Source organism: Heptranchias perlo, unplaced genomic scaffold, assembly GCF_035084215.1.
Source record: "Heptranchias perlo isolate sHepPer1 unplaced genomic scaffold, sHepPer1.hap1 HAP1_SCAFFOLD_295, whole genome shotgun sequence".
Classification (NCBI taxonomy): domain Eukaryota; kingdom Metazoa; phylum Chordata; class Chondrichthyes; order Hexanchiformes; family Hexanchidae; genus Heptranchias; species Heptranchias perlo.
In genome coordinates this window covers 220,542-234,470 of record NW_027139307.1, presented here as the reverse complement: position 1 = coordinate 234,470, position 13,929 = coordinate 220,542, and the positions used below count along the sequence as shown (strand labels likewise).

General features: G+C 44.8%; 1 protein-coding gene across 1 annotated transcript in view; it reads left to right on the top strand.

Moving 5' to 3' along the window:
- LOC137310949 (lysine-specific demethylase 5B-like) overlaps window positions 1-13,929 on the top strand; it is a 220,992-nt gene that overhangs the window by 74,457 nt on the left and 132,606 nt on the right. The window contains exon 10 of the mRNA XM_067978463.1: window positions 4,011-4,169. Within this exon, the coding sequence (XP_067834564.1) occupies window positions 4,011-4,169 (159 nt within the window). The remainder of the gene's footprint in view (window positions 1-4,010; window positions 4,170-13,929) is intronic.

The following is a 13,929-nucleotide window of genomic DNA, read 5'->3' as shown; positions in this document are numbered from 1 at the left end:
GTTGGCAGGCGGTGACTAGTGGGGTACCGCAGGGATCAGTGCTTGGACCCCAGCTGTTCACAATATATATCAATGATTTGGTTGAGGGAACCAAATGTAATATTTCCAAATTTGCTGACGACAAAACTGGGTGGGATTGTGAGTTGTGAGGAGGATGCAAAGAGGCTTCAGGTCAATTTAGACAAGTTGAGTGAGTGGGCAAATACATGGCAGATGCAGTATAACGTGGATAAATGTGAAGTTATCCACTTTGGAAGGAAAAACAGAAAGGCAGAGTATTATTTAAATGGTGATAGATTGGGAAATGTTGATGTACAAAGGGACCTGGGTGTCCTTTTATACCAGTCACTGAAAGCAAACATGCAGGTGCAGCAAGCAGTTGGGAAGGCAAATGGATGGTTGACCTTCATTAGGAACAGGAGTAGGCCATTCAGCCCCTCGTGCCTGCTTCGCCATTTGATAAGATCATGGCTGATCTGTGATCTAACTCCATATACCTGCCTTTGGTTGCCAAAAAGCTATCTATCCCAGATTTAAATTTAGCAATTGAGCTGGTATTAATTGCCTTTTGCAGAAGAGAGTTCCAAACTTCTACAACCCTTTGTGTGCAGAAATGTTTTCTAATCTCGCTCCTGAAAGGTCTGGCTCCAATTTTTAGACGGTGCCCCCTACTCCTAGAATCCCCAACCAGCGGAAATAGTTCCTCTCTATCCACCCTATCTGTTCCCCTTAATATCTTATAAACTTCGATCAGATCACCCCATAACCTTTGAAACTCTAGAGAATACAACCCCGTTGCAAGAGGATTTGAGTACAGGAGCAAGGATGTCTTACTGCAGTTGTACAGGGCCTTGGTGAGACCACACCTGGAGTATTGTGTGCAGTTTTGGTCTCCTTACCTAAGAAAGGATATACTTGCCATAGAAGGAGTGCAGTGAAGGTTCACCAGACTGATTCTTGTGATGGCAGGATCGTCTTATGAGAAGCGATTGGGTCAACTTGGCCTGTATTCACTTGAGTTTAGAAGAATGAGGGGGGATCTCATTGAAAGGTATAAAATTCTGACAGGCTGGATGTTTCCCCAGGCTGGGGTGTCCAGAATGAGGGGGTCACAGTCTCAGTATACCGGGTACATAAGAACATAAGAAATTGGAGCAGGAGTAGGCCAATCGGCCCCTCGAGCCTGCTCCGCCATTCAATAAGATCATGGCTGATCTGATCCCAACCACAAATCTAAAGAACACAAGAAGTCGGAGCAGGACCCGGCCACATAGCCCCTGGGCCCTCTCCGCCACCCACAGGGCATTGACCGATCCGAACTCAGCTTCATGTCCAATTTCCTGCCCGCTCCCCATAACCCCTAATTCCCTTTACTTCTAGGAAACTGTCTATTTCTGTTTTAAATTTATCTAATGATGTAGCTTCCACAGCTTCCTGGGGCAGCAAATTCCACAGACCTACCACCCTCTGAGTGAAGAAGTTTCTCCTCATCTCAGTTTTGAAAGAGCAGCCCCTTATTCTAAGATTATGCCCCCTAGTTCTAGTTTCACCCATCTTTGGGAACATCCTTACTGCATCCACCCGATCAAGACCCTTCACAATCTTATATGTTTCAATAAGATCGCCTCTCATTCTTCTGAACTCCAATGAGTAGAGTCCCAATCTAGGACATTTAGGACTGAGATGAGGAGAAATTTCTTCATTCAGAGGGTGGTGAACCTGTGAAATTCTGTACCACAGAAGGCTGTGGCGGCCAAGTCACTGAATACATTTAAGAAGGAGCTAGATAGATTTCGAGACACAAAAGGCTTCAAGGGGTTTCGGGAGAGAGCGGGAATATGGTATTGAGATACCGGATCAGCCATGATCATGTTGAATGGCGGAGCTGGCTCGAAGGGCTGAATGGCCTACCCCTGCTCCTTTTTTCTATGTTTCTATGATTGGAGGACTGCATCAGGTACAGGACAAGTACCGCATTAGGTACAGCTCAGGAGGAGGCCATCGTGCCTGCCAACTCTTTAAAAGAGCTGTCCAATTAGTGCCACTCCCCTGCCCTTTCCCCATCGTCCTGTAAATGTTTTTCCTTCAAGTATTTATCCAATACCCTTTTGAAAGTTACTATTGAATGGAATTTAACCCAGAAAAGTGCGAGGTGATGCACTTTGGAGGGACTAACAAGGCAAGGGAATACACAATGAATGGGAGGACCCTAGGCAAGACAGAGGGTCAGAGGGATCTTGGTGTGCAAGTTCACAGATCTCTGAAGGCGGCGGAACAGGTAGATAAGGTGGTAAAGAAGGCATATGGGATACTTGCCTTTATTAGCCGAGGCATAGAATATAAGAGCAAGGAGGTTATGATGGAGCTGTATAAAACACTGGTTAGGCCACAGCTGGAGTACTGTGTGCAGTTCTGGTCGCCACACTACAGGAAGGATGTGATCGCTTTGGAGAGGGTGCAGAGGAGATTCACCAGGATGTTACCAGGGCTGGAGCGCTTCAGCTATGAAGAGAGACTGGGAAGATTGGGTTTGTTTTCCTTGGAGCAGAGGAGGCTGAGGGGGGACATGATTGAGGTGTACAAAATTATGAGGGGCACAGATAGGATGGATACTAAGGAGCTTTTTCCCTTCGTTGAGGGTTCTATAACAAGGGGACATAGATTCAAGGTAAAAGGCGGGAGGTTTAGAGGGGATTTGAGAAAGAACTTTTTCACCCAGAGGGTTGGAGTCTGGAACTCACTGCCTGAAAGGGTTGTGGAGGCAGGAACCCTCACAACATTCAAGAAGCATTTGGATGAGCACTTGAAATGCCACAGCATGCAAGGCTACGGACCAAATGCTGGAATATGGGATTAGAGTAGACAGGGCTGATGGCCGGCGCGGACACGATGGGCCGAAGGGCCTCTATCCATGCTGTATGACTCTATGACTCTATGAATCTGCTTCCACCGCCCTTTCAGGCAGCGCATTCCAGATTATTACAACTCGCTGCATTAAAAAAAATGTTTCCTCATGTCACCTCTGATTCTTTTGCCGATCACCTTAAATCTGACTCTCTGGTTACTGACCCATCTGCCACCAGAAATAGTTTTGAAGTATTGAAGTTTGTTAATATTTTTGAAAGTGAAGCTGGATATGGAATGAGAACCACCTGTATTTCGGATGTGATATTAAACCGATCCTTCTCTGATAAATTCCTTCTCTGATCCTGTGGCACTATTTGAAGAAGAGCCGTGTAGTTATCCCAGTGTTCTGGCCAATATTTATCCCTCCACCAGCATCACTAAAAACCAAATATCTGGTCACTTATCTCCTGGCTGTCTGTGGGTTCCTTGCTGCCGTGTTTTATTACAATACAATAGTGACTATAGTTCAAACTTATTCATTGCCTGTGAAGTGCATTGAGACGTCCCGAGGTCGTGAAAGGGACTATATAAATGCAAGCTGATCTTTTATTATCCTGCACTGGCTGTAAGGGTCCCACATTAAGTAGGTTTTCACTTTCTCAGCCCAGGACTTGTGGGTATTATTTATAATTGCAGTCTCAATCAGAGCCTTGAGGATAGTTGGCATGGAAAAAAGAAAATACCACTGATGCATTGAGCTCTCCTAAGGTTGAAACTGAACTGGAAGGGCTTTACTCTGCATCTAACCTGTGCTCTACCCAACATGGGAATGCTGGTTGCTGACAAAATTGGGTGCCTAAACAAAACTGGTTCCATTTCTCAGCTTCATCAGCACAAAAATTCACTGGAGAAAAAGAAAATAAACCAAAAGAGATTTATTCATGAAAAGTTGTATAATCCTTCCTTGGTGCTTTTGTTGGATGTTAAATTAAGCAAACTAATTGGTATGTCGTTTTGCCTTTGTGGGCAAGACAGCAGATGTGTTCTAATGGAAAGCATTCCCCACAGGTTCATTTCAGTTTTAATTAGTCATTTTCTTCTTTCTCCTTTTCACCACCCCCTCACCCCCCAACCTCCAAATGCATATAATGTGTAAAACACAGATGGTTCCAACGGAGCTGGTGGAAAAGGAGTTCTGGCGCTTGGTCAGTACCATTGAAGAAGATGTTACAGTGGAATATGGAGCTGACATTGCCTCCAAAGAATTTGGTAGTGGCTTCCCCAGCAAAAATGGCAAAATTAAACTGCGACCTGATGAACAGGTAAGGCTTTTAAGCTAAATGTGTAAGTTTAGTGCCTGGGAGAATCCATTTTGATCCTTAAATAAATAGCATTAATATTCGCCTGGAATTTTTGCTGGGGTTCTCCCAATGTCCTACCATAATGTTGGCAGAACCCCTGGAGAAATGGCAAAAATGGCCGCTTACGCCATTTTCCCAGGACTTCAGACGACCATAAGAAAGAACCCTGTGGAAATTCTACCTCACCTTTTAGTAATTTTTTTCCTTTCTGCTAAATGTTTGAAAAATTACCTGGTGAGTTGAAACTGTGGTTAACCAGGCTGACTGTGAACACCACCAGACTTTGGGAATGTACTCTTCCCTTGCCAGCTTTCACAGCTGTCTGTTGCCCTTTCATTCAGGTCTTCCTGTATGTAATCCCACCGTTTCCACTTTAGCATTCCTGCTGATGCTTTGGTGAAAATGCAATATGACTGACCCCAAGTATAAAAGTGACCAGAGAAAGTCTAGAAAGAAGGCTGTTAATGGGTGGGCCTCATCAAAAGTCTATAAAATGTTAAATGGTGCAGATAAGGTAAATCTGGAATAATGGGCCAGAATTTGTTCCAGCAGGGCATCTAATGGCATCTGCCGTCAGTTACACTGGGACAAGTCTGGCACCCTTCAGCTCAAAAATATTTTGCCCACAAAGTTGCTGAAAGTGTGAGCTGATAACGTCACGGTGAGGGAAACAGGGTATCCAACAGGGTATCTTCTTAACTGTCGAGATTTAAGGATTGTGAAATAAACAGCAGAAGGACTGAGAAGGAGGGTGAATTAAAGGGGATGAATTCAATGTCAAATCAGGTACAGAAAGAGAGGGAAAGAAAGATTGAATTGAGAGAGAGAGAAAAGAGACAAAGAACAGAAAAGTTTTTTTTTAAAGTAATATTTATTTAAAATTTGACATTTTTAAAATCATCTTAAACAATTCGCAACCTGAAGGAATGAAACGCCACACTTGTAATAGTTAATTTTCAGTGCCAGATTAGCAGTAATTAACACACCACGTCGTTAAAAGGGTACTTGGGCTTGTAATGACCAGACAACTTTCCGTGGCAGGTTTATTGTGCAATTAAAGGATGTCTATAGTAAGTTCCAAAACAAAAACCCGGGGTGGGGGGGGGGGTTAAGGGTGAAATGCTGTTTTTGCAAAGCTAACAACGGAGCGGCGCATTTCAGACAACAATGTTTGGATATTCATGTTTAACCCTGCATCTGCTCCTCGCCTGGAGTTGCTGTACCATTTACCCATAAATAATAGCGAGCGCCGTTAGCCTTGCTATAATTTTGACAGCAAACTCTGGCCCATTACTACAAAGTAAGGCCATCAATGAAAATGTGAAAAATGAATTTCAAATGGACACTAGCCATAACTTTGCTTTGTGATAAATGTTTGGAATAATCTGCTTGGTGGGGTGGTAGTGAAAACATTTTCAGAACTTTCAAAATAGTTAGACAACTAGACGCATAGGCTTCAATGAACTGAAGGGTTTTATGTATTCAAACAGTAAAACTATTGCAGTAAATATTGTGCACTGTTGTATCGTATTAGTATGTTACAGTTCAAGGCAGGTGCAATGTTTTTTTCTGAAAGAAACTGTTTCATAGGTATATATTTTAGCATGTACTGATCTTAACAGTATGCAATTTATAAAGCAACTTGATTTATTCTGCGTGCTAACTGCCAAACTTTGGAAGGACATATCACTTGAAGGATCCTTCAGGAAGTGGTTTTTGGATTGGGAGCTGCAGCAACCACAAAAAGATCAAATGTTAGCCTCGGAACCAACATGGAAAGGTCTTCAGAGGACCTGAGTTCTAAGTGGCAACATCCTGGAGCTGTAAGAGTGATGGTTGCTGATTTCATACCAATCTGGTGAACAGATTGAATGGAGAGCTGACCTGTTGTGTGAGCCTACCCAGCATAATTAAACAATATAAATAAAAGCAAAATACTGCAAATACAGAAAATCTGAAACAAAAACATAAAGCGGGAGACCCTCAGCAGGTCAGTCAGGTATAAGCCCTTCCTCAAAACTTATTTTATAAGTGTATTTGGGTGATTCCAGCCCATAAATGGACATCGAAATTTTAAGGCAGGTGAATTTTTAAGAACTGACCATGCTACCTGGCCTGGCTTACAAGCGAGTCTAGTCCCACTTTATGTGGCGGACTCTTAATGCTCTTTGAGATGACTTAACAAGTTACAATGTCGCAACCCAATTGCAGAAAGTTCAGTAACAACAAAATCGGATGCCTCAAACAGCAATTACCTAGGCATCGTATCAGAATAAAATTAAGGCAATCTCAGCCCTGTCGACCCTGCAAAATAATTCCCACTAACTTTTATAGTTTGGTGCCCAATTTCAGAGAGCTGACCCACAGATTAGTTAAGCAACAGCTTGACCTAGATAAGACTGAGTATGCATATCTGCCAACATCCCAGACTCCTGTTCCACCATCAGGATAAACCAGAGGTGGGAGCACGGTACTGTTTAGTCGGGTGGGAGGGGCCCTGGGCCTCCTCAGCATTGACTTTGGATGCTTTGGGTTCAGGTCAAACAAGGAAACCTTGAGCTGGTCACATATCATTTCCTTCAACTACCAAATGGGTAATCCTTCATGTTGAACATCACTTAGAGGAAGCTTTGAGGAAAGCAGGGGCACAGAATGTGTTTTGGGTGGACTTCAATGTCCACCACCAAGAATGGCTTGGTAGTACCATCACTGGCCAAGCCCCGATGGACGTAGCTGCCATATTGGGCCTGCGTCAGGTGGTAAAGGAAGCAACCCATTTGGCCTGGTCCTCACTAAACTTACCTGTTGGAGATACAATTGTCCACGATAACATTGGTAGGAGTGACCACTACACAGTCCCTGTGAAATCTCATCTCCACAGTGAAGACATTGTGTAGCATGACACCACTATCATGCTAAGATGGACAGACTCAAGGACAGATCTAGCAGCCAAAAACGAGGCATCCATGAGGCACTATGGACCATCAGCAGCAGAATTATGTCACCACAATTTGTAACATTGTGGCCGAACGCATCCACCCGCCGCCCCCTCCCACGCACATGGTCACTTTGATCACCATGAAGCCAGGAAACCAAGCTTGGTTCAATGTGAAGTGTAGAAGGATATGCCAGGAATAGCACCAGGCATACTTTAAAATGAGGTACCAACCTGATGAAGCGACTACTTGGGGCTATCAAAAGCAGTAGGCTACAGAAACAGCTAAGCGATCTCACAACCAATGAATCAGAACAAAGCTCTGTAGCCCCACCACAATGATGGTGGCAACCAACAGAAGACAAGGGACGTCTGGTAAGTGGGAGGCTTTCAAAAGTGTGTTAACCAGGGTTCAGGGTAAGCACATTCCTTATAAAGTGAAGGGCAAGGCTGGTAGAAGTAGGGAACCTTGGATGACTCGGGAGATTGAGGCACTAGTCAAAAATAAGAAGGAGGCATATGACATGCATTGGCAGCTGGGATCAAGTGGATCCCTTGAAGAGTATAGAGATTGCCGGAGTAGAGTTAAGAGAGAAATCAGGAGGGCAAAAAGGGGATATGAGATTGCTTTGGCAGATCAGGCAAAGGTGAATCCAAAGAGCTTCTACAAATACATAAAGGGCAAAAGGGTAACCAGGGAGAAAGTAGGGCCTCTTAAGGATCAACAAGGTCATCTAAGTGCGGAACCACAAGAGATGGGTGAGATCCTGAATGAATATTTCACATCGGTATTTACGGTTGAGAAAGGCATGGATGTTAGGGAACTTGGGGAAATAAATAGTGATGTCTTGAGGAGTGTACATATTACAGAGAGGGAGGTGCTGGAAGTCTTAACGCGCATCAAGGTAGATAAATCTCCGGGACCTGATGAAATGTATCCCAGGACGTTATGGGAGGTTAGGGAGGAAATTGCGGGTCCCCTAGCAGAGCTATTTGAATCATCCACCGCTACAGGTGAGGTGCCTGAAGATTGGAGGGTAGCAAATGTTGTGCCTTTGTTTAAGAAGGGCGGCAGGGAAAAGCCTGGGAACTACAGACCAGTGAGCCTGACATCTGTAGTGGGTAAGTTGTTAGAGGGTATTCTGAGGGACAGAATCTACAGGCATTTGGAGAGGCAGGGACTGATTAGGAACAGTCAGCATGGTTTTGTGAGAGGAAAATCATGTCTCACGAATTTGATTGAGTTTTTTGAAGGGGTAACCAAGAAGATAGATGAGGGCTGTGCAGTAGACGTGGTCTACATGGACTTCAGCAAAGCATTTGACAAGGTACCGCATGGTAGGTTGTTACATAAGGTTAAATCTCATGGGATCCAAGGTGAGGTAGCCAATTGGATACAAAATTGGCTTGACGACAGAAGACAGAGGGTGGTTGTCGAGGGTTGTTTTTCAAACTGGATGCCTGTGTCCAGCGGTGTGCCTCAGGGATCGGTGCTGGGTCCGCTGTTATTTGTTATTTATATTAATGATTTGGATGAGAATTTAGGAGGCATGGTTAGTAAGTTTGCAGATGACACCAAGATTGGTGGCATTGTGGACAGTGAAGAAGGTTATCTAGGATTGCAACGGGATCTTGATAAATTGGGCCAGTGGGCCGATGAATGGCAGATGGAGTTTAATTTAGATAAATGTGAGGTGATGCATTTTGGTAGATCGAATCGGGCCAGGACCTACTCCGTTAATGGTAGGGCGTTGGGGAGAGTTATAGAACAAAGAGATCTAGGAGTACAGATTCATAGCTCCTTGAAAGTGGAGTCACAGGTGGATAGGGTGGTGAAGAAGGCATTCAGCATGCTTGGTTTCATTGGTCAGAACATTGAATGCAGGAGTTGGGATGTCTTGTTGAAGTTGTACAGGGCATTGGTGAGGCCACACTTGGAGTACTGTGTACAGTTCTGGTCACCCTATTATAGAAAGGATATTATTAAACTAGAAAGAGTGCAGAAAAGATTTACTAGGATGCTACCGGGACTTGATGGTTTGACTTACAGGGAGAGGTTAGACAGACTGGGACTTTATTCCCTGGAGAGTAGGAGGTTAAGGGGTGATCTTATAGAAGTCTATAAAATAATGAGGGGCATAGATAAGGTCGATAGTCAAAATCTTTTCCCAAAGGTAGGGGAGTCTATAACGAGGGGGCACAGATTTAAGGTGAGAGGGGAGAGATACAAAAGGATCCAGAGGGGCAATTTTTTCACTCAAAGGGTGGTGAGTGTCTGGAACGAGCTGCCAGAGGCAGTAGTAGAGGCGGGTACAATTTTGTCTTTTAAAAAGCATTTGGACAGTTACATGGGGAAGATGGGTATCGAGGGATATGGGCCAAGTGCAGGCAATTGGGACTAGCTTAGTGGTATAAACTGGGCGACATGGACATGTTGGGCCGAAGGGCCTGTTTCCATGTTGTAACTTCTATGATTCTATTCTATAAGACAGAGGCTCCATGAGTATCCCCATCCTGGATCCCAGCACGTGAGTGCAACAGAGAAGGCGCCAGTGTTTGTTTGGATCTTCAGCCAAAAGTGCTGAGTGAATAACGATACTTGCCCTCCTCCTGAGGTTTCCACCATCATAGATGCTAGTGTTTAGCCAATTCAGTTCACTCCCCACTACATTAAGAAGTAGCTAAATGCATTGGATGCTGCTACAGTTAAGGGTCCAGTGAGTAGCCCAGCTGTGGTGCTGAATGCCTGAAGTCCAGCTGTTCCCTTTACCAAGCAGTTCCAGTACAGCTAAGACACTGGTATCAACCTGACGATGTGGAAGATTGTCCAGGTATGTCCTATTCCCAAAAAAAAAGGACAAATGTAACCTGGCCAATTACTACCCTATCGGCCCCTGTCACTCATGAGTAAAATGATGGAAGGAGTCATGAATCGTGCCATCAAGCACCACCTACTCACTAATAGCCTGCTCACTGCTCAACTTTCGTTCCGCTAGAATTACTTGGCTCCAGACTGCATTACAACCTTGATCCAGACAAGGGCACAACAGCTGAATGCTGGAGAAAGGGATAGTTGAGCTTAGCTGCCACCTCCCAAGGCTTGTAGTCCCTCGAGTATACAGGATTAAGGGTTGATCTAATTGAGATGTAAACATTCCCATCCTCAATGATGGCGGAGACCAGCACGTGAGTGCAAAAGACAAGCGTTTGCAACCATCTTCAGCCAGAAGTGCCGAATGGATGATCCATCTCAGTCTCCTCCCGATATCCCCACCATCACAGAAGCCAGTCTTCAGCCAATTCGATTCACTCCACGTGATTTCAAGAAACAGCTGAGTGCATTGGATACAGCAAAGGCTATGGTCCCCGACAACATCCTGGCTGTAGTGCTGAAGACTGTTCCAGTACAGTTACAACACTGGCATCTACCCAACAATGTGGAAAATTGCCCAGGTCTGTCCTGTCCACAAAAAGCAGGACAAATCCAATCCGGCCAATTACTACCCCATCAGTCTACTCTCAATCATCAGCAAAGTGATGGAAGGTGTTGTCAACATTGCAATCAAGCGGCACTTACTCACCAATAACCTGCTCACCGATGCTCAATTTGGGTTCCGCCAGGACCACTCGGCTCCAGACCTCATTACAGCCTCGGTCCAAACATGGACAAAAGAGCTGAATTCCAGAGGTGAGAGTGACTGCCCTTGATGTGAAGGCAGCATTTGACCAAATGTGGCACCAAGGAGCCCTAGTAAAATTGAAGTCAATGGGAATCAGGGGGAAATCTCTCCAGTGGCTGGAGTCATACCTGACACAAAGGAAGATGGTAGTGGTTGTTGGAGGCCAATCATCTCAACCCCAGGACATTGCTGCAGGAGTTCCTCAGGGCAGTGTCCTAGGCCCACCCATCTTCAGCTGCTTCATCAATGACCTTCCCTCCATCATAAGGTCAGAAATGGGGATGTTCGCTGACGATTGCACAGTGTTCAGTTCCATTCGCAACCCCTCAAATAATGAAGCAGTCCATGTCCGCATGCAGCAAGACTGGACAACATCCAGGCTTGGGCTGATAAGTGGCAAGTAACATTCACGCCAGACAAGTGCCAGGCAATGACCATCTCCAACAAGAGAGAGTCTAACCACCTCCTCTTGACATTCAATGGCATTACCATCGCCGAATCCCCCGCCATCAACATCCTGGGGGTCACCATTGACCAGAAACTTAACTGGACCAGCCACATAAATACTGTGGCTACAAGAGCAGGTCAAAAGCTGGGTATTCTGCAGCGAGTGACTCATCTCCTGACTCCCTAAAGCCTTTCCACCATCTACAAGGAACAAGTCAGGAGTGTGATGGAATACTCTCCACTTGCCTGGATGAGTGCAGCTCCAACAACACCCAAGAAGCTCGACACCATCCAGGACAAAGCAGCCCACTTGATTGGCACCCCATCCACCACCCTAAACATTCACTCCCTTCACCACCGGTGCACCGTGGCTGCAGTGTGTACCATCCACAGGATGCACTGCAGCAACTCGCCAAGGCTTCTTTGACAGCACCTCCGAAGCCCCGACCTCTACCACCTAGAAGGACAAGGACAGTAGGCACATGGGAACAACACCACACCTGCATGTTCCCCTCCAAGATCACGCACCATCCCGACTTGCAAATATATTGCTGTTCCTTCATCGTCGCTGGGTCAAAATCCTGGAACTCCCTTCCTAACAGCATTGTGGGAGAACCTTCACCACACGGACTGCAGCGGTTCAAGAAGGCGGCTCACCACCACCTTCTCAAGGGCAATTAGGGATGGGCAATAAATGCCGGCCTCGCCAGCAACGCCCACATCCCATGAACAAATTTAAAAACATTAAAGGGTTTAGTAGGATAGATGGAGAGAAACTATTCCCTCTGGTGTGGGAGTCCAGACCAAGGAGGCATAACCTTACAATTGTTCAGGGGTGATGTCAGAAAGCACTTCTTCACACAAAGGGTAGTGGAAATCTGGAACTCTTCCTCCAAAAAGCTGTTGAGGCTGGGGGTCAATTGAAAATTTCAAAACTGAGATTGATAGATTTTTGTTAGGTAAGTATATTAAGGGTTATGGAAGCAAGGTGCGTAAATGGAGTTGAGATACAGATCTGCCATGATCTAATTGAATGGTGGAACAGGTTCGAGGAGCTGAATGACCTACTCCTGTTTCTATGTTCCACTTGACCTTCAAAGGTACCACCATTGTTGGAGTCACCATTGACCAAAAGCTTAAGTGGACCAGCCATATCAACATCATGACTACAAAAGCAGGGTAGAGGCTGGGTACACTGACAATATGGCTCACCTCCTGACACTTTATAGCCTCTCCACCATTTACAGGTCTCAAGTCAGGAGTGTGATGGAATACTCACCATTTGCTTGGTTGGGTGCAGCAACATTCGAAGCTCAACACCAGCTAGGGCACAGCAGTCCACTTGTGTGGTGCTCTTGTCACTGAACTCAATATCTATGCCTTCCACTACTGGCACACTTTGGCTGCAGTATGTACGATCGACAGGATGCACTGATGCAACTCATGAAGGTTATTTAGACAGCTACCTCCTTCCCCCCCCCACCACCTCCATCACTGAGTAGGACAAGAGCAGTAATGTCGTGGGAACGCCGTCATCTCCTAAGTCACAACCCATCCTGACTTGGACATGCATCGCTGCTGCTTTATCACTGGTTTAATATCCTGGATATTGTGGGAGGACCATCACCATAAGGACTGCAGCCCTTCATAGAGAAGGTTCACCACCACTTTCTCAGGAACTGCGGATGGGCTATAAATGTGGTCTTGCCGAGTGTTGTCCACATCCGGTGATCCAGATATTTCAGAAAAAGACACAATGAAATAGTTTGTGTTTAATAAAGTTCCACATCAAAGAATTCTAACTCAACTAAAAGCCGCAGGAATCCAGAGTACAACACAGGACTAGCTACAAGAAACTGTTTTTAAAATAGAGGAAGTGGAGGTAGATAATTTTGAACTGGGGGTGAGGTGTTGTGGGGCTCTATTCGGGTCAACATGGACTCTTGTTTTTAATCTATATGTATAAAAATGACCCAGATACTGAAACCAGCTGTAAGGTGTCCAACAACACACAATATGGAATAACAGTAGAGAAAGAGTCTGCAGAAAATGGATATGCCACTGGGCAGACATATGGCAAATTGAATTAACACCAACAAATATGAAGTATTACATATGGTGGAACAAATATGGGACATAAATATACAATCAATGGAATTCAATTAGCACGTAGAAACTTGGTAAGAGATCAGTGGGCTTGAATCCACAACCTTCTCATTCAGAGGTCGAAGGGGTTATTAATGCAACCATACTGATGCTTGTAATACTGCATTGAATCTAAATGCCCTAACCGTACAATAACACAAAATTCAGCAGACCTATATGAAGACAACTCTTGGCGAGGATAGATTTTATAAAGATTACTTGTCATTGGAAAGACTACTGCAGACACCAAAGAGGCACAAAATAACTTCTACAGTTCAAGTGCAATGAGAGAAATCTGGACACTGGATTTTCTTCATATAATTTCACAACTTTAGAAAGTTGAATGCTGTGATGGGATCATAGGTTCCAATGGAAGGATGAGATAGATGGGTCACCTGACTTCCCTCTTCTGTAATTTGTCTTTGATCCAAGTTAATTCTTCAGATTACAGTGAAGTAATCCTAGTAGTTGGATGTTGAAGAGGTTGAGTCTACATTCAGAGCTAAAAACCAGT